Below are 19,052 nucleotides of genomic sequence, written 5' to 3'. Positions count from 1 at the left end.
TCGGCAATGGTGCAATAATCTGGCAGGGGAAGAAGAAGAGCTCTGTGTAAACTCAAAAGCTGGTGTCTCTCAGCAACAGAAGTTGGGCCAATAAAAGATATTATCTCCCCCACCTTGTCTCAGCAGGGAAAAGAGATTGGTTTTCATCCTGAAGCAAGAGGGCTGATGTTGGAGGCAAGCATTAGCCAAATATTCCTTAACCTTTTTCCTCGAGAACATCATGTGGCATTGAGTTCCACAGGCTAATGATGTATTAATGGAGAAAAGGGAGTGCTTCCTTTTAGCATTGCTTTCACTCTCACTGAGGGTCTCCCGGTCCTTGTACGATGAGCATGTGAGCAGGCTGGCACACTGGGAGCAGAATTTATTCCTGGACATGTACAATAGTCCACAGAAACCTTATGGTAAAACCATTCTCCCCCAAATCCCAAAGTACAATAGGCTCATCAGAGCAATTTTCCACTCAGGAAATCCATTCCAGCTCACCTTCCCAAGAGTCCATTTCTATAGTATATCATGCATGGTTACAGAGGACATCCCATGATGCGGACATCACTGCAAGCCTGCCTGCTCATTGTTTCCAGGCAGTAGGAGCCATCATGGCCCTTAAAGAGAGTCCTGGTTTAAACTAGTCTCACTCTGGTTCTTGAAGCGAAGAGCCTGCAGTGTACTCACAAGGAAGACACTCTTGGCTTTCTAGCCATCCATCCATCCAATTATCTATCTATCTCCATAGCCACCCACCCATCATGTATCTTTCTAATCTCGTGGTGGAAAGCACGTTCTGCATGAAGCAAGGGGTGGCTCTTTTTGTCAGGGGCCCAGCAGATCAGTAAACGGTGCAAACTGCTAAACCCAGACAAAAATTGTAATCCACCGGTCAGCTGGAACCTGAGCACTGCACCTCAGTGAGGATTCAAAAGTAAACGAGTTAAAAGCATTAAAAAACCCGAACAGGGAGAGTTGCAAGCCACTCTTGCTTCGCCGTTATCCTTCCCTGATAATCTTGCTGAGGACCGGAGACGATGGGGACAAGGCTTCCACATCTATATGAAAGCTGCAGGAACAGATTTTTTTAAAAAGGACATAAAAGTAGCCATTTTAGTGCACATAGCGGGATACCCGTTCTGATCTCATGCCGAGAAGCGTCCCTGAGCTAGGGCACAGCGCAAGAAATGGAGAGTCTGGAAATACTGAGAAACAGCATCGTCACAGGGTTCGCTACTCATAGCTAGGGGCGCCTCCTGCTGGCTGCTCTGGGGATTAGCTCTTTCAGCCCCACGCTCTCTTCTGGCCGTTTCTCGGCTCGTCGTCCCGCGCTGTGGCCCCCTCTCTTGCTCCTGAGCACCCTGTCTTGATGGCTTAGCTTCCCGGCCAAGTCACAAGAGTCCTCCCCATCCGGGGTGCTAACAAAGTCCTCCTCAGCATCCCAGGCAGTTGAGTCACCCCCTCAGTCATTGTGACTAATGGTCCTCCTGGCCAGTCTTGAGATCACTGCCCACCTGTGCCACTCATTCAGGAATAGGGGAACACAGGCCCACCCTGTATTCTGGCTTCCAGTCCAGGGCCCCGAACTCCTGCAGCCATGGTCTGTGTTACCCTAAACCTTCCTGTCTCTCCTCAGGACAACTTCCTACCTTGTCTGTCCCGGGCTTGCCTTTTCCATCCTTCCTCTTCAGTCCAAAACCCCTTATCCCAGGGGAAGCAGCGGTACCTCTTTTCCTGCTACCAGCTCCCTGGTTTCCCAGAAACCCCTCCTGCCCCTACACAGGTGAACTTCCCCTCATCAAGTGTTAACTACGTTAACCCCTTCAGTGCGAGCATGGGGAGAGAGGCTGGGGACAGGTATGTGTACCTGGTAGCGTGGGTCCTGTCTGAGGGCCCCAACACCGCTTGGACCCCTCCTCTCTCCATGGTGTAACAATAGAACAAATTTTGACTCAGTTAGGAGTCTTGTTAGGTGCTGCAGAGCTGAAATCACTGATTCCTAGGTCTAAGCATTAGACCTACTCAGGGCCGGCTCCAGGCCACAGCGTGCCAAGCGCGTGCTTGGGGCGGCATGCTGCGGGGGGCGCTCTGCCGGTTGTGGGAGGGCAGCAGGTGGCTCCGGTGGACCTCCCGCAGGCGTGCCTGCGGAGGGTCCGCTGGTCCCGCAGCTCCAGTGAAGCAACCACAGGCATGCCTGCGGGAGGTCCACCGGAGCCGCAGGACCATCAGACCCCCTGCAGGGAAGCCTGCGGGAGGTCCACTGAAGCCGCGGGACCGGCAAGAGGCAGAGCACTCCCGGTGGCATGCCGCCGTGCTTGGGGCGGCGAAATGGCTAGAGCCCGCCCTGGACCTACTTTGGGCTAGTAGTTCTGAGTGTGCCAGAACTGAGGCTTCCCCTGCTACTAACAGCTGAAATCATTGAGAGCTGTGTTAAGTGGCGGGGGGCCTGAAGACAAGTTGGTGAGGGGCTAGCAGGATGGCTAGCAGAGAGGCATGGCTGGCAGGGAGGAGCAGTTGGTGGTGACTTTTTTTTTCCCCTCTTTTTTGGGGGGAGAGATAGCTCAGTAGTTTGAGCATTGGCCTGCTGAACCCAGGGTTGTGAGTTTCAATCCTTGAGGAGGCCATTTAGTTGGGGATTGGTCCTGCTTTGAGCAGGGGGTTGGACTAGATGAACTCCTGAGGTCCCTTCCAACCCTGATATTCCAAAAAATCCACATAGGGACTGAAGCACTTTAACAACTCCACTTCTAATTCACACCTTTAGTTCATTCAAATTTATTTTCCTGCATGTCCCCATGTAGGGCAGCATTTAGTTGTGCTTAATCACCAGATGCAGATAGACAGGGGTGCACACGCTCAGAGTCTTTGAAGCCATCTTGTAATGTAACAAATAAAGAGTGTTCTGGTTTGCAGTGTACATCCCTGGTCTCACTCCGGTTCCTGAAGGGCAGAGGCTGCTGTAGTCATGAGGAAACCGCCCTCAGCTGCTTGTGCCTGTTAGAAAACAGGACCGTCCCAGGGCTCCACTCTCTAGGCCATTCACCCTGAGTGCTCCCAGCTTCCCTTCTCTCCTATGCCACTTCCCGGTAACACCGAGGCAGGACTCTGCTTCTGGGACTCCCCTCCCCAGCGCCAACCAGAGCCAGCACTAGTGGAGGAAGCAGGTGCTTGGGGTGGCCAATGGAAAGGTGTGGCATGTCCAGGTCTTCAGAGCGAAGAACCGGTTGCCAAATTGCCGCTGAAGAATGAAGAGGTGCAGTTGAGCTGCTGCCAAAGTGCCACTGATCGTGGCTTTATCATTTTTTTTTTCTGCTTCACGCAAAAAAGCTGGAGCCGGCCCTGGTGTCAACCCTCTTGTTTTGGGCTCTGCTTCCTCTAACCAGACTGCTTCTTCCCCGTGGGTCCCTGCCCACAGCTGCCAAGAGGCAAAGTGGTGGGGGTGGTTATGGGGCGAGAGGGAAAGGACCACCACCTTGAAGCATTGGGGTCAGCACTGACTCCAAGGAGAGAGTGCCCCCAGCCCCGCTCCCTGCAGCACAGTGCCCCCTAGCACTGCACTGGGGTATTGGGGTCAGCATGTACTGCAAGGGGAGAGCACCTCCACCCTGGAAACACCGTGCCCCCTAGCATAGCACCGGGGCTAGCACTGGCTGCGAGTGGAGAGCGCCCCCTACTGCATGGTGAATAAATGTACCCTCTAGCACCATCCCCCACAGGACAGGGGCAGTCTCCCAGGGGGGCCATGGTGGGAAGCTTGCACTGCTGCTCACCCTGCTCTGAGCAGGAAGCCGCCCTGAAGAGGTTTGGTTAACTAGGAAGCAATGCTTCCGTTTGCAAAACTCTCCCGTCCCACACCTGGTATCTCTCTGTTCCTCTGCTCTTGCACTTAGGGCAGGAACGGAAGAGGGGGGAATGTAACATTAAGTGCCCCCCACACACACCCACACACGCTCAGTATGGGACACGCTTGGACCCTGGTGTAAGATAGAGGACTCCCTGGTTCTGCAGGACTCTGAATTTTCCCACAAGAAATCTTGATTTTCCTCAAACTGCATTTTCCTGTTGAAAAAAAAAAAACAAAACAGAAAATTCCCAGCCAGCTCCACTATTCAGGCCCCCTAAATATGTGGGCCTGGGCTTACATGAAGTCCAGTACTCAACCTATGGTGCACATTTTACTGTCTACCCATCCTTCCACACTGTCTCTATCCATCCATCTCTCCATCCTTCTGCAGTAGCTTTCTAGCCATCAATAATCTACCCCCATACGCCCCCCATCATCTATCTATCTATCCTCATACCCACCCACCCATCATCTATCTATCCTCATACCCACCCACCAATTTATCCCCATAATCACCCACCCATCATCTACGTAATCTATCCTCTGTGACACTCTGTATCTCACAGGAACACCCTCCACCCCCATGTTCATCCCTATGAATGTGTGGTATCCAATGCAAAATTTGTCATGTTGGGTGTCTTCAGAAGGCTCGTGGTACACTGAGCATTGTTGTTCCAGTGATGTTATAGTATTTGTTGTCATAGTGATGTTATAGGTTGTAATTTCATGTATATCGTTATGAGGCTGAAAATGTGTCCTCGTGGCTTAAAACAAGCCCAGGCAAAACTCTCTAGGAACAGAGGGGCAGTTCACACCTCCTCAGGGCATGGATGGGACAAACCCAGCCCAGACTCCAGTGAGTCACCCCCACTCCCTTGGTCAGTTTGGGACTGCGACAAGGAAATGCTCTGACCCTGAAGGGGTTGGGAGCAAAGCCAAGAGGGAGGAAAGGACATGATAAAATGGAGAGACGTTTGCCATGCTCTTCCTCTCTCTTCCACCTCCATCTACAGACACCACCACCAACCAACTGAAGCGCTGATCAAAGGGGAGAGCCTGGCTGAAGAGCACCCAGCCAGCCTGTGGTGAAAAGCATCTAAGTTTGTAAGGGCACGGAAAGTGTTAAAATCAGCCTAGAATGTGTGTGACGGTGCAGCGACTCACCACCGCGGCACCTCCTGCTGGTCATCCAGGAATTAGCTCTTCTTACCAGTTCCGGTGTGCCCTCTGCCAGTGTCTCGCCGTCGCTGGCCCCCATGTCCCTCCCAGACCCTGGTGCCCTTTCACTTGGGGTGCTGCCCCGCCAGGCAATACCACACAGATCTGGGTCTCCCCTCCCCAGGGAACCCCCACCCTCTATCCCCACCTTGCCTCAGCCTATGGGCTAGTGCCAGTCATCATCTAGCCCCCTTTCACTGGGGCCAACTGCAGTCTGTATAAGCCAGTCATCATAGGCAAGAGAGTTTTTTACCTGCTGCCTTTCCCTGCAGCCCAGTACCTCCAGGGGCCTTGTACAAGGCCCTGCAGCCTGGAAAGTTGCTGGCCCAGAGTGCCCCAGCTCCTTGGGCCTTTCCCCAGCCCTGCTCCACTCCAGTGGCCTTTAGCACTCAGGCAGCCAGGTCTACTCTTGCACCTGGCCCACTGCCCTCTTATAAGGGCCAGCTGGGCCCTGATTGGGGCGTGACCACAGCTGAGGCTGCTAGGCCACTCCCCTCCTATTTAACCAGGAGTGGGGCAGCCATCCCACTACAAGGTGTTTTTGCTTTTATTTCATTTGACCACATCTGACTTGTTTTGTTTTGACTTAGAATCACTTAAAATCTATCTTTTGTAATGAATAAATCTGTTTGTTTATTCTACCTGAAGCACTGCATTTGGTCTGAAGCGTGTCAGAGACTCCCCTGGGGACAACAACCCTGGTGCATATCAATTTCTTTCTTAAATTTGACAAACTCGTATAAACTTGCAGCGTCCAGAGGGCATAACTGGACACTGCAAAATGGAGGTTCCTAGGGTTGTGTCTGGGACCGGAGATATTGGCTAGTGTCATTCGGTTGCAAAATCCAAGCAGCAGCTGCCCAAAAGTGCTTACTCACATAACTGGGAGCAGCTTACATGGCCGAGGCTGTGCGTGAACAGCCAGAAGGGGGGGTTCTCACAGCAGAGCAGGGTAAGTCTGGCTCCCAGAATCGAGGGTTCGAGTGACCGACCAGATAACAGCTGCAGAACGTCACATCCTCATACCCACCCACCCATCTATCTCCATACCTCTCCATTCATCTATCCTCAAACCCACCCAACCCATTTTCTGTCTATCTATCCTCATACTCACCTACCATCTATCCCCAACACATCCACCCATGCACCCATCATCTATAGAACCTCATACCTACCCAGCCATCAGCTATCTATCCCCGAACCCACCCAATCCATTTTCTATCTACCTAGCCTCATACCCACCCACCCATTATCTATCTCGCCTCATACTCGCCCATATATCCTCTTACCCACCCACCCATCATCTATCTATCCTCATACCCGCCCATCTATCCCCATACCCACCCACCCATTATCCATCTAATCTGTCTATCCTCGTACCCACCCATCATCTATCCCCATATACATCCAGCCACCCACCCATCATCTATCTATCCCTGAACCCACGCAATCCATCTTCTATCTATTCTCATACCCGCCCATCTATCCCCATACCCACCCACCCATCATCTATCTAATCTATCTATCCTCAAACTCACCCAACCCATTTTCTATCTATCTATCCTCATACTGGCCCATCTATCCCCATACCCACCCACTCATCTAATCTGTCTATCCTCATACCCACCTATCATCTATCCCCATACACATCCACCCATCCACTCATCATCTATCTATTCTCATACCGTCCCATCTATCCCCATACCCACCCACCCATCATCCATCTAATCTGTCTATCCTCATACCCACCTATCATCTATCCCCATATACATCCACCCACCCACCCATCATCTATCTATCCCCAAACCCACCCAATCCATTTTCTATCTATCTAGCCTCATACCCACCCACCCATCATCTATCTCCATACACAGCCACCCACCCGTCAAGCTATCTAATTGAATCTATCTGCCCCCACTCACCCCCATCTATCTATGTACCCCTATACCCACCCACCCATCATCTATCTCCATACACAGCCACCCATCCGTCAAGCTATCTAATTGATCTATCTGTCCCCACTCACCCCCATCTATCTGTCTACCCCTATACCCACCCACCCATCCTTTATTGATCTATTTTAGGTACTTTGCTGGCCCCTCACGGTCTGTAATGTATTTTATCATCTCAACCCCTTGGAGACAGGGGAGTCCTTCCAGAGAAGAGCTTGGTTCTGTTATTTATTCTCCAAGGAGACCGAATTACCTTTCCACAGGGCTCTGCTCCCACTCACATTGAAGTCCTGGTCCATTTGTCTAGGTGCCTAAATACAGATGCCAGAAACTAAGGGCTACCACCATCACCTGGGACCCCCGACCAGTTCAAGTCTCATGGAGTGGGTGAGATCCCCCCTCTTTCTCTCTCTCTGTTTTCCTTTCTACCTTAGGTATTAACCTGTAATGATGTAGGTTATGTTGGTTTAGGCTCCTTGTGTAGTGATCACTAGTATTATATAAATAACTTTTATAGTTAAGCTGGTTGCTTCTCTCTCTCTCGCTGAACTTGACTCTTTTGTGTTTTAACTTCCCCCATTCACTCTACAGCAACGCTTCTTTTACCTAAGCTAAAGATCCCTGCAGCGCCCAGAATCCTGTGGGCGTTTGCTCATCAAGTAGGTTATTGCCAGTACAATTGTGATGTGAGAGTGGGGATAGGGACATGCTGAATCTGGGACAATAGGTGCCAACTTTCTCGGGTGCCGGTGGGTGCCTGTGCCCCCCCACCCCTTTCTCTGCCCCGACTCTACCCTTTCCCCGCCCCTGGCCTCACCCCCATTCCTAGCCCATCCCCAAAGTCCCCACCCTAACTCTGCCCCCTCCCTGGTCTTATTGGAACCCTTCCCCAAATCCCCGCCCCAGCCCCGCCTCTTACCACAGCACGCTGCATTCCACCTCCTCCCCCCTCCCTCCTTGCCCCGCAAATCAGCTGTTTTGCAGCACAACTGCTGGGAGGGAGGGAGGGGGGAGAAGCAGGACGCGGTGGCACGCTCATGGAGGAGTTGGAGACGGAGCGGGGGGGGTGAGGCGGGGAGCTGCCGGTGGGTGCTAAGCACCCACCAGTTTTTTTCCAGGGCTGTGGAAGTCGGCGCCTATGTCTGGGACACATAAGGGTAACAGCTTGAAAGTGCTGCTTGACCCAGTCCATGGAGCCCAGGGGCAAATAAGGACAGACAGCCTGAAAGTGCTGCTTCCTTCAGCCCAGTGTGTCGAGAGACGTACGTGTGTTTGTGTGTGTATGTGTGTGTGTGTGTGTATGTTCATCCAGTTCTGGGGCTGGAGAAACCCTGCCCTGGGGAACCTAAGTCCTCCATTGTGAGGGGACTTGTAGAAGGGAGAAGTTAAGCTTCATATGAAAACACAAGTGACACAAGCAGTACATTGATAGAATTACAGAACATGGGCTGGAGGGGGTTTCAGTTTGGAGCTGGCTGGGGACATGGAGTGAAGTGCAGACGTGGGTGCCTGGCTCACTGCCCCCGAAAATGGACCCGGCTGAGGGGTCCCGTTCTCTGTACCTACAAGCTCTGTTTTAGACCCTGTTCCTGTCATCTAATAAACCTCTGTTTTACTGGCTGGCTGAGTGTCATGTCTGACTGTGAAGTTGGAGTGCAGGACCCTGTGGCTTCCCAGGACCCTGCCGGGGTGGACTCGCTGTGGGAAGCACACAGAGGGGCAGAGGATGCTGAATGCTCCAAGGTCAGACCCAGGAAGGTGGAAGCTGTGTGAGCTTCTGGCCCTGGAGACAGTCTGCTCACAGAGAGGAGACTTCACCAGAGTCCTGCCTGGCTTCGTAGGGAGCAGTTCTAGCGCATCACCTGGGGACTCCGTGATGAATGTACAGCACCGGGAACAATTGTAGCTGAGGCCGGGCCTCACAGGAGTAATTAACACCTGGAGGGAGGCCTCATTTTTCAGACGATATAATTTGGGATGTAGATAGATCACCAGTTGAAAACAGACTGTTTGTGCTCAATAAGGTAAGTAACTAGGTCAGCAGGCTAAGACAGAGACAACTAAGATAAAAAGGAGAACTTGCAGGGAGCTATTTCCTATTAACTAACTAGCCTGGAACGTTAGGAATATAGTGATGAGGTAAAGAGGAAGTCAAAGCCTGGGCAGAGCGTGGACAGCGCGTGCTGCACAGGGATTGGTTCCTGCAAAGTAACCAGGTCAGTCCAAATATGTGTGATGCAATGTATGATAAACACAATGAGGTATGTGATGCACACAAAGGGAGAAGGTTTCTGTGAGGTACCCTGCAGCCATCTCCTCTGCGTTTGAATCTGATCAACTCAGCGTAGCGCTGCACTATGCCAACCAAAGACACCTGAGTGATGGAGGCTGGAGCTGAACTGAGTTCTTGGGAAGCTGAGCGGAAAGGGGTCTCGGAGTTGATGAGTTTGCCTTGGTGGCCGGCTTTGCTTAGCAATAACACAGCAAGGCCTACTGAAGAAAAAATATAATAGTTGAAACAGTCAGGCACTTGCCTGGTTGCTGACTGTATGACCTTGCTAGATAAGACAGTGCTTGCAGAGTCTGGGAAAAATGCTTACAGACACTTTTTAAAGTAACGTATTCTTTTTTGTACTAAGCATGAAGTTATCAAGAAGTAACAGTTGTTCTCTGTTTTGTATGCTGGGAACAAATGCTGGGAAGGTACAGTGATGACGTGACGTAAGTGATGATGCGACAGAATGGCTAATAAAAAGCAGTTTGAATTTGTGAAGGGGGGCTGGTTCTGTATGGAGTGAGATGGGCAGTTCTCTGTTGTATGGCATGCTACAATAAAGGACTTGATAGTGGGATTCCTGCTGGTCGTTGCCTGTCTCTCTGCGGTCGGACAATGAAACCTGAGCTGTCTGGGATAAGAGTGATCCCCAACAGAGGGAATCCCAACAAGGTGGGCCTAGTCCAGTGGCTCTCAAACTTTTGTACTGGGGACCTCTTTCACACAGCAAGTCTCTGAGTGCGACCCCCCCCCTTATAAGTTAAAAACACTTTTTAATATATTTAACACCATTATAAATGCTGGAGGCAAAGCAGGGTTTGGGGTGGAGGTTGACAACTCGCAACCCCCCATGTAATAACCTCACGACACCCTGAGGGGTCCTGATCCCCAGTTTGAGAACTCCTGGCCTAGTCCATGACTGGAGTGCCTAGCTACTACCGTAATGCACCCAACAGCAATAAAAATGCCCAGCTTTTCAGCTCTATCTGCCTCTTCCCAGGTAGGTGATAAGGGCAGAATCACCCTATTATCCCTGTTGCTCATAGGAAAGGAGTGGGGAAGAAGGCAGTTCCCTCCTCCATCCTGGTAAGAATGGATTTGGGTAGGTGGCTGAAGGGAAGGGGAGAGAGCTCAGACAGCCACAGCGCTACCGGTTCTTCTGCTGCAGGAAGTGGGCCGGGGGTGGACAGCCAATCAGAGGGCTCAGCTATGCTAGAGGCCGGTGGCTCCAGCCCCAAATCCCACCACTGCAGGGAAAAACGTGGCACCGATGATATCACAACGGAGTTTGGTATTGTCAGGGACTCTAACCCCGACGGCAAAGTTCGTTGTCTGACCGCAAGAGAGACAGGCAACACCAGCAACGTCCGATCAAAAGCTCTTTATTGACAAGTGCACGCATCAAGAGAGAGCAGCTCGTCTCCAGAGAGAACCAGCCTGCTCTTTACATCTTAGTATAAGCCTATAGAGACAGTTCCGTCGCGTCATAAATTATTCACTGGAGCAACCCACCCCCTTCTTCCAACGACTAGAAACTAGACACTTATAGTAGACATGTTTTACAGCATTAGGTGATTAACGATATCTTAGCAAGCACCAGAAGTTAGGAATGTAGGGGAGTTAAAACAGACAGAGAACTGAACCAAGGAGTGAAAACAGGGAGGCTGGGATTTCTTATCAGTTCGTCAAAGGAACTGTTCCTAACACAACACATCTGGTACTCTGCCGGGAATGCAGCCCCTCCCTTATCTCACTTTTTCCCAGCGCTTCGTGAGACATGCTGCTTCTCAGTTATTTTAACTCAAGGATTACCCACAAACCTCTGTTAGCCTGACTTTGGTCAGGCTGGCACACCTGGTTTTGTCTGCTATATCTTTATTCAGGCCTAACAGTATCGCATCACCAAGTGATGACATCATGATGGGGCAGTGTGGTGTCACTGGGCAATGACATCACTGGGCAATGACATCACAGTGGTGTCTCAAGACATCGTGGCCACACGGACGTCATTGCCTCATCACCTGGGCGATGACATCACAAGGCAGCCTGACCAGGGGATGACGTCACTACCTGGCACGGGCATGGAGTGGCGCTATATGGCCGGGGGAAGGTCATACGTTCCCCTCCCCTCCCCTGCCGGCCACATGCAGGAGCCCTGGGCTCCGGCAGCCGCCGCTTTCCGGCCACTCTTGTCCCTGCTGGCGGCCCGTAGCGGAGCGGCCGAGGCGCGCCTGCGCGAACGCGGCCCGGCCTAGGCGGAAGTGCTTCTGAGCCTGCGCACTGCGCGGCCCGGGTCTGGCGCGGTTGCTATGGAGGCGGATGGGACGTACGAGCCGGGCTTCGTGGGGATCCGCTTCTGCCAGGAGTGGTGAGCGCGGGGGGGGGCGGAGCCTGGACCCCCCCAAACCACCCCACCCCCCGGGCCCAGCCCCCATCCCCCCCGTCTCCTGATCCCTCCCCAGAGAGTGGGGAGCGCTGGGGGGCGGGGCCTGGGCCCCCCAAACCACCCCGCCCTCCCCGGGCCCAGGCCCCCTCCCCCCAGTCTCCTTTGAACCCCTGCGTCCCCCAGGCCCCCAAGCTCCTCGGCCCCGCCCCCCGCATGAGCCCCCGCCGGGTTCCCCAGCCCCCACCCCCCCCCGAGAGTGGGGAGCGCTGGGGGGCGGGGCCTGGGCCCCCCCAAACCACCCCGCCCTCCCCAGTCTCCTTTGAACCCCCTGCGTCCCCCAGGCCCCCAAGCTCCTCGGCCCCGCCCCCCGCATGAGCCCCCGCCGGGTTCCCCAGCCCCCACCCCCTCCCCGGAGAGTGGGGAGCACTGGGGGGCGGGGCCTGGGCCCCCACAAACCACCCCGCCCTCCCCGGGCCCAGGCCCCCTGCCCCCAGTCTCCTTTGAACCCCTGCGTCCCCCAGGCCCCCAAGCTCCTCGGGCCCCGCCCCTCGCATGAGCCCCCGCCAGTTCCCCATCCCCCACCCCCTCCCCGGAGAGGGGGGAGCTGCAGGAGGCGGTTTGCCCGGTGATCGGGCCAGGCCCGTGGCTTGGAGCAAGAGCCCCTGGAATGGCACCGAGGGGCGTGTGGCGGGCTGCCCGGACGCCGCGTGGGCCCTACAGCAACGTGCTCGGGGTGTGCAGCCTGGCCCCCTGATTCAAGGCAGGGGCCCTGCAATAACAAACCCGCGTGTCTGCAGCCCGGGGAGAGAGGCGAGCCAGGCCGCAGGGCCCTGCAATCCCCCCGTCACCCCACAGTCACAAACCCGCCTTGTGGCTGCAGGAGAGACGGGGAGGGGAAAAGCTTGGGAAGTGTAGCTGTCCCGTGCAGGGACCTTGCTCCTCACTGCTGTCCTTTGTGTCTGTCCTAGCAACAACATGCTGTACCCCAAGGAAGACAAGGAAAACAGGATCCTGCTCTACGCCGTGAGTTTCAGACGGCCGAGGCCAAATTCAGCCCTGCTCTGAGCCCATGCAATGTAGCAGAGTTGGTCCAATTTCATACTGACACAGCTGTTAGTTTAGTGTGGGGGGAAAGGGCTGAGGCGAGGGCTGATCTTGGCTTCCCAAGGGGAAGAAACCGCTTTGAAAGATCCTAGTGTTTAACCTCAGATGCGCCTGGGCTGCTTTCTGCAATAGCCTGTTGAGGATTTTGTTGTCAGATGGAGCTTGCTATGGGAATACTTGGCCTTATCCTGCGCTCCCCTTCCAGGTCTGAGCCCACCATCCCAGTCCTTTCCTTCTGAGAAAGCAGGGTGGGATTTCCTAAGGTACTGATCCTCTAAGATATTTCAATAACGCCCATTGATTAAGTGCCTAAATACCTTTGAGATCTGAGCTTGAAGTGATTTAGGAGTGCAAATCCCATTGAATTTCAGTAGGATTGATGCTCCTAAATCACTTAAGCTCTTGACACTCCCTCCAATCCCAACAGAGGGAAGAGGTGATTCTTGTACTTGACATGACCGTTGCATTGATTTTTATAAGGGTTAACTGGGGCTCATTAAACAACTAGTCACTGCTGTGTGTTAGGAAATGGTATGTATTTGTGGAGAGATTTTCTGTGATTCCTACTGGCTTTTCCTCTTCATTTTACTTCCTCTTCCTCCAATCTCTTTTTCCTCCTGGTTATGGAGGGCTGAGGATCGCTTCCCCCTCTGATACGGGTATCCAGATCCCACAGCAATGGGTGTGTTAGGAATAGCTAGATCGGTGGCGAACTTTGTGCTGTCAACAGCAAATCATTAGGCTGAGGTGTTGCGCTTTTCCTTCTGCACTCCCAGTTTCCGTCTGTGCAGGAATAAGGAGTCAAGCTGTAATACTCCCTTCTCCACACACATGTGAACTATGCCTCTGTGCTTCCTGTTTTGCCTAAATTTCAGGGTTATACTTAGAAGGGTTTAAGTAGAGATTTCCTGCCAGGAAAAGCAGTGAGAAATAAAGGGTATATCTTTACTGTTACCCTGCCTCTTCCCCAGGTTTTAGCCCCAACCTGCCCTTACCATCTACACAGAAAAATCTCTGACCCAGGTCTGGAAATGCTTTAAGTCCAGGCTAGCTGGAATGGCTGGAGAGGGGATGTTAGAGCTGGGCGCTTCTTTCACTTGGGTTGGAACCTATCTACTTTGCAAAATCACTGCTAGTCCTCCAATGCCCTTCCCACAATACCCCTGTGAAGGACAGACTGGTTCTCCTGCAGTTAACACAATTGAGTGGGAAAGAATCCGAGAGCGTCTCAGCATGAAGACCCACGGGACCTGCCCCAGACAGACACAGGCGAGTGCACAAACAGCGAGGACACAGTAACACCGGTAGGGTGTGGGGTTGCTTGCACCTGATCTAGGCCAAGTGTGGTGCTCAGATCTGGGACCCAGTCACCTGGGCTAACTGTGCTGTGAAGACCTACCCCTAGGTTTGTCATGCGAGGAGGTGCATCTAATTGCTTATATTAGCGAGCCTGAACAGAGCTTACTTCGGTAGCAACTTCCGATTGGATATCCCCATTCTAGGGTACATTTTATTTCTCTCTCGGTTTCCTTCCCAAGTGTCGAAACTGCGATTACCAACAGGAAGCCGACAACAGCTGCATCTACGTCAATAAGATCACCCATGAAGTGGAGTGAGTATGAGACGGTTCATACCTGGTGCTGAGCAAAGTCTGTGGCCATTCCAAGCCGCTGATGGTCCCCTCCCCCATTTACCGAGCAGTTGATTAAACACACCTCTCGGAGAGAATGTGGTGCAGTGGTCAGAGCCAACGGCTGGAGTAGTAACTGCACTATCCTAGTTGTAAGCGTAACTGTGGCATCATGAATAAAAGTTTATAAAATGTTATCGTTTATAACAAATGTTAATGAGCAAAGATGTAAAAGGAAGACAGATGAAAATAGTTTAAACCCCTTATTAATACAGTGTCAGAACTGTGTTAAGGTTATGCCTGGTAAAGAAAAGAAATGAATGGACTAAAATTGGGTGTAAGGTTGGAAGTCAGGAATTCCCAGCTTTAGTCTTGGCTTTGGGAGTGAGCATGGTCTAGTTGTCAGAAACGGGGGACTGGGAGCCAGGACTTCTGGGTTCTCTTCGTGGTTCTGGGTGTGAGTGTGCTGTAGTGGGTAGTGCAGGGGAAGGTGTGTCAGGACTCCTGGATTCTGTCGCTAGCTCTGCCATGCTGTGTGATGTTGGGCTGGTGTCCCCCTCCCTGTTGAATGGGGGCAGCCCCATCGATTGGAGGGGTCATCACAGAATCATAGAAGATTAGGGTTGGAAGGGACCTCAGGAGGTCATCTAGTCCAACCCCCTGCTCAAAGCAGGACCAATCCCCAGACATATTTTTACCCCAGTTCCCTAAATGGCCCCCTCAAGGATTGAACTCACAACCCTGGGTTTAGCAGGCCAATGTTCAAACCACTGAGCTCTCCCTCCCATGAAGCACTTAGAATTGGTGCTGCAGTGTAGAGGGGAATATGGGTCCAGTTGCCTTGAAGGGTGACAAGCAGCCCTTTCACCTCACAGAAAAAGTCATAAGCAGCCAGCGACTGGAAGTTTGAAGGTAGACAAATTCAGACTAGAAATAAGATGCGTATTTTTAAGGGAGGGTAATTAACCATTGGAACAACTGGCCTAAGGACAGGATGGATTTTCCATCACTTGAAGTATTCAAGTCAAGACGGGATGTCTTTCCTGTGGATCTTTCAGTCTTAACACAGGAACTGTTGGGTGGAGTCGTATGATTATCACGGTCCCTGTCTGCCCTGAAGGCAGCTCATTACTCACAGATTCTTAACTCCTAACAGGTCTGTTTTCATTGCAGTGAATTGACACAGATCATTGCCGACGTTTCCCAGGACCCAACTTTGCCCCGGACAGAAGATCACCCATGTCAAAAGTGAGTGTTAACCCCTCTGGAGCCTGCTTCCAGCCATTCTTTTAAGTGCTTGTGGTGTGGAAATTGCCAGTGGCCTGAGGGTTATATTAACTGGTTAGCTCTGACATGCAAGATTTCCAAGAGTCGGAAGATAAACCAACACAGTCACTTATCTGGAAACCTCTAGCTACAGTCCTGCCGGTTCTCACACGCTAAGCAGGATTTCCTGGTGGGGAGATCTCCAAGGAAAACCCTGGCTGCAGCAGGCTCTACTGTTCAGTAGGGAGGGCTGGCCCCTCCAAGGCAGCTCCATAGATCTAGAGCTGCCATTTCTCAGATACACGTTAAACCGAGAGCCTCCCTACCTGTGACCATTAAAGATCCCAGGAAATGTCAGCTGTGTGTGTCCAGGCTTGGGTAATTGCATTCTGCCTCCTTAAATTCCCCCCCCCCCCCCTTTTACTAGCAGGTGGGATTGTGTCTATTTCCTGGACTCCCCCTCTGGCTCCTGCCCCCTCCAGTTTTCTTAAACCCCCTGCCCGAGCCTGCACTTCTGCACTGCAATTCATAGCTCTGCAGCCTGAGCCCTCAGGGGCCTTTTATTGCAGTGCTGACATATCCTGGGATAGGAACGGTCTGTACAGAACCTAGCACCATAGGGCCTGATCTTGATTGGGCTTTAGCCACCACTGTCATAAACATGGTTAACAATAACATCATGTGTTTAACCACAAGACTCCCAGTGATCCCGCTGGTTCGTTCCCAGCTAAACACGGCTGCCGACCCAAATCCATTCTCTCGGCGCTTACATCCCTACTCTGATTCAATGCTGACTTGTCCCTTCTTTCCAGGTGCGGGCACAAAGAAGCAGTATTCTTCCAGTCTCACAGCGCAAGGGCTGAGGTGAGGAGATCTGCTACTAGGTTTGGAATAACAGAGGTAGCAGTTAGGGTCTTATTTCCATGTACTTGCCTGTCTTGGGCCCATGTGGAGTGGTTTCAAAGTTGTAACAGGATCCAGGGGCTGGAAGTTGAAGCTAGATGGACTAGGCTGCATCCCATCAAGGAATGGATTAGTCTGAGTGTGATGCACCTCACCACCAGCTGCCCTTAGCACGCGGACGCTTGGTCTGTTCCTGCCAGGGCTTAGCTCTCCACTGCCACCACCAGCCTCCCCTCTAGGCCTACGCCTTTTGCAGGTTAACAGCAGACACTGCAATCCTCAAGCATCCCCCTGTGGTGTCCAACCCCTGATCCACTGGACGCTCACAGAATTCCCAGCTCCTCCCCACAGTACATCACAGCATATCGGTTACACCACAGAACACAGCTTTGCTCAACCCACAACACTTGATTTGTTTATAGAGAAAGAGTCAGTTTATTTAATGACGAACAGCATCAGAGGACAGACATCAGAATTACTGAAAACAAAGGGTTACATAAAAAAATAAAATCATACCACGCATCCTAGAGCCTAAACTTAACTAAGACGATATTGTCGTGCCATAGAGCAAAAGCTCCCTCAAAATCCTTCCAGCGTATTACAGCCAGGCCTGGCTGAGATCTTCTGTTCATGAAACAAGCACCCACCCATTCCTCCTCTGTGCAGTTTGTCTTTATGGTTATAGTCCAAAACTCCATTGTCCGCACTTGCAAACAGGACAACCCCGTTGCATGGGTTTTCCTGCCAATGGACGTCCATTGTGACCCATACAGTATTCACTTTACATGGAGGCAGACAGCTAGATAAACCCCTCTTGCCTGAAAGAAACCCATTTCTCACCTTTTCTGGTGACAGGCCACAGACTGTAAAAACATGATGTTCAGTATAGATACCCAGCTTCTTGCATATTATTGGTATGTACATTTTGCAATGATTATGGACACCAGTGAGACACAGGCTTTTAGTAGAGACTTCGTGACACTCTTTGGAGAACTAGTGAGATACCAGACACAGGAGATCCCTGTAAACCTCCTGCATTTTAATACAACTAAATGTATCCATCCGGGAACAGTGAATGCAGGTCATCCTTAGAGGATGGGGGACTTTATCCTGGGAAACAGTGACACTGAAATAAACGTTGGGGGTGTGGAGGGATTATCAGCTGACCTAGCTCATAGTGCAGTGCTGGGACCAAAAGAGCCAAGATGACCCTGGGATGCATAAATGGGAGTCTCGCGTAGGAGCAGAGAGGTTACTTTCCCTCTGTGTTTGGCGCTGGTGCGACCACTGCTGGGATCCTGTGCCCGGTTCTGGTGTCCACCATTCAAGGAGGATGTTGATGATAAATTGGGGGCAGAGAAAAGCCACAAGAATGATCAAAGGGTTAGAAAACGTGGCTTATAGCGAGAGCCTCAAGGAGCTTGATCTATTTAGCATAACGAAGAGAAGATGAAGGGGTGACTTGAGGGGTCTCTCAGTACTGACAGGGTGAACAACTGGTTAATAAAAATGGGCTCTTCAGTCTAGTGGAGCAAGGTCTAACAGTCAGACCCAGACTGATGCTGGAGAGCCGCAGGTGGCTCGTTAATGTGTGTCTTGCGGCTCTTTGCAGCACATATTAAAGCACTTATTAATTATTAACCAATCAGGATGCTTGTCATATGTTATTAGCCAATTGTAGTTGATAAAATAATGTGGTCATTGTGGTGAGAATTATATACAACTAAATATCCCCATCCTACTGTTTCAACATGAATCTAGAGTACTATAGAAAGTGAAACAATGAATTCCCATGACTGTGGCTCTTTCCGGTAATGTTTGCTAATCTGGCTCCTGAACCACTGAGGTTGGAGTATCCCTGGGCTAATATGCTCGAATGGCTGGAGGTTGAAGCTAGAGAAATTCAGGCTGGGAATAAGCATACACTGAACAGCGAGAGTAATTAGTCGTTGGAACACGGTCCTGGTGGAGTCTCCATCGTGGACAATGTGTAAATCAAGATGATGTGTTTCTAAGAGACCTGCCCTAGGAATTATTTTGGGGCTATTCTCTTGCTCAGGCTAGGATGGAGGTCAGACTAGATGATCACAACTGGCCCTCCTAGCCTTGGAATCTGAGTGCCTACACCCTCTGCTAGTTAGCATCAAGATGTTCCTGGGCCGCACTCAGTTGTTGCATTCTCCTGTTGTCTAGGACGCCATGAGGTTGTATTACGTATGCACCGCCCCGCACTGCGGCCACCGCTGGACTGAGTAAAGGGGCAGCTGTTTGAGACCTGACATCACCTCTGGCCCCGGTTGTTAGAAACACTTGGGCTCTGTTCCCTTCTTGGAATAGCCTCTGCTCCTGGTTCTGCCCTGGGGTCATCGAACCATGGTATTTTTGTTAATAAAAAGGTTTTATTTTTCAAGTTGCACCAGCGCATATTTCTGTGAAATGGGGCCTGTTGTAGGCTAAGGGCATGTCTTCACTACCCTATTAACTAG

At 51.7% G+C, this 19,052-nt stretch overlaps 1 protein-coding gene across 1 annotated transcript; it reads left to right on the top strand.

Annotated features, from left to right (window-relative positions):
- Positions 1 to 11,518: 11,518 nt before the first annotated feature.
- On the top strand, positions 11,519 to 18,980 carry POLR2I (RNA polymerase II subunit I). The gene is made up of 6 exons (XM_030544677.1): positions 11,519 to 11,645; positions 12,632 to 12,686; positions 14,306 to 14,379; positions 15,571 to 15,645; positions 16,476 to 16,527; positions 18,760 to 18,980. Exons 1-6 carry the CDS (start codon positions 11,587 to 11,589, stop codon positions 18,820 to 18,822), a joined length of 378 nt encoding a protein of 125 aa, XP_030400537.1. The 5' UTR covers positions 11,519 to 11,586; the 3' UTR covers positions 18,823 to 18,980.
- Positions 18,981 to 19,052: the final 72 nt, after the last annotated feature.

This window comes from Gopherus evgoodei, unplaced genomic scaffold (assembly GCF_007399415.2).
Source record: "Gopherus evgoodei ecotype Sinaloan lineage unplaced genomic scaffold, rGopEvg1_v1.p scaffold_34_arrow_ctg1, whole genome shotgun sequence".
NCBI lineage: Eukaryota > Metazoa > Chordata > Testudines > Testudinidae > Gopherus > Gopherus evgoodei.
Note: the sequence above shows the minus strand (reverse complement) of the source record. Positions and strands in the feature narration are given on the sequence as shown.

What these genes read in the sequence shown, in the direction of transcription:
- POLR2I (XM_030544677.1), top strand. Translation starts at nt 11,587, where the DNA reads ATGGAGGCGGATGGGACGTACGAGCCGGGCTTCGTGGGGATCCGCTTC. An exon ending in ATCCGCTTCTGCCAGGAGTG is followed by an intron (nt 11,646 to 12,631) that starts GTGAGCGCGGGG and finishes TGTCTGTCCTAG; the next exon opens with CAACAACATGCTGTACCCCA. An exon ending in GAAGATCACCCATGTCAAAA is followed by an intron (nt 15,646 to 16,475) that starts GTGAGTGTTAAC and finishes CCTTCTTTCCAG; the next exon opens with GTGCGGGCACAAAGAAGCAG.